The 4,487-nt window shown below is 39.3% G+C and overlaps 1 protein-coding gene across 1 annotated transcript in view; it reads right to left on the bottom strand.

Annotated features, from left to right (window-relative positions):
- Positions 1-1,813: 1,813 nt before the first annotated feature.
- Positions 1,814-4,487, bottom strand: part of HDDC2 (HD domain containing 2) — a 23,277-nt gene continuing 20,603 nt past the window's right edge. Inside the window, exon 6 of the mRNA XM_023529838.1 lies at positions 1,814-2,191. Coding sequence (XP_023385606.1) covers positions 2,094-2,191 — 98 coding nt within the window. The 3' untranslated portion in view covers positions 1,814-2,093. The remainder of the gene's footprint in view (positions 2,192-4,487) is intronic.

Raw genomic sequence — 4,487 nt, 5'->3', positions numbered from 1 at the left:
TAATCGATTTTAATGATGACTTTGAACCGTTTTTTTAAGTCTTCGGGGTTATTGATGACCTTAAAAGGTGGTAGCTATGATTCTGCAGACACTATTTTAAATCAACTTCTAATCTAGTGAATATGAGAGTATGTAAGTAATTATAACCTTAACTACCTTAGGATGCTAAAATAATCTTTAATTCTAAAATTCTCTCTAATCTACATCGAGTAGTAGTTAACCTTCCACATCACATGTTTCTTTTCTAAATAGGAACTTGTATTTGTTACTAGGTAGCAGAGATGCATCCTATAGATGTTTTTAAATGTATACAGATTGGACTAACCAAAAAAATAATCACAATTCATATATATATTTACCTATTATATAGTTAAATATGTAATCCATGTAATATATATAACCTATAGTTTGTTCATTTTTAAAATTTATTAAAGTGAGAGTGAAATAAAACCAATCTGAAAAATTCTAGTCAAATTAATGGAACAGGACAAACTGTATACCTATCTAACTGAAAATCAAGCCGATTTGGCATCACATAATCTGAGGTCTCGGACTCTTATCTTTCGAGGAAAAAAAAAAAGCATTTTTTTTTTAAGTGAGAATGCTCAAATATTTATATTGTTTTTAAACTTATTACCTCAGTGAGGAAGGTTTAGGACTGTGTGAAACCTCACTTGATGGGTAAATGGAAAACTGGGATAATGATTAAGTGACCAGCATTAAGTCTGACCCAGTAGAGGCTTCCAAAGTCTATGAATTTATGAATATCACAGATGGCAAAACATCCCAAATAAAACTCCTGGGCCACAGAAAATCTGGTTATAAATATTTGAACCTTATTTTGTGTGCATGTTTTCGTGTCAGGAGAAAAAAACTCCAAAATACTGACTGATGTAGTTCTGTTTTCCTACCAATTGTCTCTCCAATAATGATCATACATTGCTGATTTTCAAGCATTTATCACTGTTTAAATACTGTTGCTATGATGCAGCAATATTTTGATGCAGAGAAGCATTGCTCTTTTCAAAGCAGAGCAGCTGTATGTACATGCGTGTGCTGCTGCTGAAGAGATCATGCACCTTGCTTCCTGCAGATTGGGTATCCATGGATACTGTAGAGTTTCCAAAGAAACGCAGCCTAGAATTCACACCAGGCCAGCCTAAAGGGTCTCCTTCAAATGGAAACTGACATTTGAATTAAAGAGACAGGCATCATATTCCACACCAAAATATTGATCAGGTTTGCAAAGGTAGTAGGGTTTGCCTTCCCCTCCTAATCTTGTGTATCATCTAAAGGTAAGCGGGCAGATTACTTATCCTATGAAAGGGAAATGAGGCTAGGAAACCAGTTCTGATGTGTTCCCTATATAAGGGAACCTGATATATAAGGTTCAGTGACCCTAGCAATACTCTTCTTAGTATATATGTCTCACCTGGTGATAAATGTTTTTATAGCCAAGGTCTAAAGATCTGTATATCAGATGGAAAAATACAAAAAGGAATGACAAGTGGCACCGGAAACTGCATGTCCCAATCGGTATCCCCAAGTGACAAAAAGGATCAGAAGAAAGGGGGTGGGGGGGAGGCTTAGAGCAGGCCAGAGAGAAATTAAAAATTTGGCTCTAGAGAGTAATCCTTTGAATAAAGCATTTCATCTGAGGAAATCCATTATAATACATTCCTTTTCCTGGATCCTTATCACTAAATCAGCTAAAGAATTTGTTCTTGAAAGCAATCATAATTAAATTTTCTACGAATATGGCCCTTGGGGATATAGGTTATTTATTCACAATAAGCTGATTTAAAATCTCCAATAAATATTCCAAAGTTTATTGTTTTTAAAATTTATTTAGTTCAAAAAAAGGTACCCCACCCCACCCCAAGTCTTCAGCCGTGCATTTTCATAACCACATCCTGTTCTGTAAGCTTCTTTTATTGCCACACTGTATCGCGTTTCTTGCTGGAGTCCAGGCAATTGAAATTAAACAGACTCACATCTGGGGAAATCAACAGACCAACAGTGGCAAAACACAATACCATAAAACTGGAAAAATAAAACGTTTGTTACAGGAGTGCAACAACATATAGAACATCTCAGGAGTGCGGCTCCCTGGCAGCAGCAGCTATGTTAGCATTTCTTTCTGCCTCGAGTTCAGAAACAAGCTGGACTATCTCAGGGTGATTGAATTTTCCTGCAAGGCAAGAAGATGGGAAAAAGATAAGGATAAGAGTTTACATCAATTTCTCCAGCTTCATCCCAGAGCTCATCAGGGGTTCAATTCTGTGATCTGACCCATGCTTCACTCCAACGCAGAACATGATTCCAGTTCCTTCCTTCCGATTTGGAGAGGGGCCAACAGGGACCGAACACCTGGAGCTTATTCTTTTTCACCCTATATGCCACCATGCATATGGATGAGAAGGAGGCAAAGAACTGTTGATGGGACAGAGCTAGGAGAAACTTTACCAGGCAGCCTCTGAATGCCTCTACCAGGAGCTCAGGGAAAACTCAACTAGGATGGAGCCCAGAGAGCTGAAAACAATCTCTGGCCATTCAGAATCTGCAATTTATTGGGGGGACAAAGCACTTACATATAAAAAGACTAGTAGGAAGACCAGGGGGTCTAGGCTTTCCCAGGATGCAAACAATAATGCAAACATGTCTCTTACAAACACCTCTATGCTAAAACCCACTGATCTGTACTGTCTTACCTTCTCCTCAGCCATTCCCAGATTTCTGCCTCGGGCAGCAACCAAGCTCCAAACAATCTTAGGCTGATGCTGGCTAGCAAGGGAATGTTAAAACATCTCTTCCCTATCTTTTCTTGCCAGTGCCTTTTGTTGCTTACTGTTCATTCCAATTTAACTTTATTCCATTTATTCCCTATCCACAACCTCTCCGAATGTTCCCTTCACTTTCCTGCCCTGACACCTGACTCATCCTTTCCCTACAGGCCTCTGACATAGTGGCCACTTTCCCTCTCACACAGTTCTTACCCCCAGGTCTGGACCTGTACTCCATACTCCTGGTTGACTCTAGGCCGTCGTTCTCTGCCCCATCGTGTAAAGGTCACACTGTCAGGCTGTTACTGCCATACCACCAAAACTGCTCTTGTTGAGGACACCAGTTAGCTCCATGTTGCTAAATCTGATAGCTACTCCTTCCCTCTTGAAACTTTCTTCCCTTGGCTCTTAGGATCCCAAATTTCTTCTCCTGGACCCACTCCTCCCCCGTCGTCCCCAGCTAGTGGCAACTCCATTCTTCTAGTTGCTCAGGCCAAAGTCCTTGGAATCCTTTCATAAACACACAACACACGAATCCTGTTGACTCTATATTCAAAATACATTTGAACCTCTCTTATTTTTTCTACCACTACCACTATGGTCCAAAGCGCCATCTTTCTCACTAAGATACAATAGCTACCAACTGTTCTCCCTGCTTCCAGCCAAGTAACTCTTTCAAAATACAAGTCAGATCACATTAGTCCTGTGCTCCACATCCTCCAAGGGGTCCCTATCTCACTCAGAGTATAAGCCAGCATCCTACACTGGCCTGTAAGTCCCTATGGGCCTCAGCCCACTTCTCTGGGCTCATCTCCCACCCTCTCCTCTCATCCAGCCTCACCAGCCACACTGGCCTCCATGCTGTTCCTCCACACTCAAGGCTTCAAAAAGAAAAGACAGAAAAAGAGCACTAAGTTATGACTGAAATAGAGAAATAAAAATATGTTATCAAACTAAGTCCCCTTCAAAATCTTCATAATGGTCACAGTCTACATCTTCATCCTTTTCTAATTAAACTTGTGTTGTTTTTTTCTTCAAGCATTATTGAGATAAGTAAGAAACCATTTCTTACAGAAGTTACATTATTTATATTAATTATTTTTTTAAGATAAGTCATGCACTAGAGCGGAAAGTGCAGTAAATTTTAGTCTCAACTCAGCTATAGGCACATCACAACCTCTTTCCAGGCCCAAGTTTCTTCCTCAATAAAATGAGTTTAAGCTAGTTCCAGCTCGTCCATTTTGTTTATTATTAGTACTTTCACGTGTCATTTTCTATTTTTCATTATGAATATATCAAAATAGAAGACAACAGTTTTAAATGCAATGCACCACATAAACATGACTTGTATTTCAGTTACATTACTGGTGACATGTGCCACCGTAGAACCCAACCATTACTTATATCATGGTTGGCAAACCTTTTCTATAGAGTCAAATAATAAATATTTTAGGCTTTGTGAACTACAACTATATGGCCTCTGTTGCCAACTACTCACCTCTGCTGCTGTGGCACAAAAGAATGAGTGTAGCTATTTCAATAAAATTTTATTTATACAAACAAGAAGTGGGCCAATTTGGCCTCCAGGCCCGAGTGTACTGACCCCTGGCTTACAATGTTACTCATTTAACTGAAGTCAAACATTTTTGAGTACCACCTATGTCAAAGACAGGTGAAACATAGCTGGTCTTGGCCCTTAAACAA

Source organism: Pteropus vampyrus, unplaced genomic scaffold (genome assembly GCF_000151845.1).
Source record: "Pteropus vampyrus isolate Shadow unplaced genomic scaffold, Pvam_2.0 Scaffold43, whole genome shotgun sequence".
Lineage (NCBI taxonomy): Eukaryota > Metazoa > Chordata > Mammalia > Chiroptera > Pteropodidae > Pteropus > Pteropus vampyrus.
This window is presented reverse-complemented; position numbering and strand designations above follow the sequence as displayed.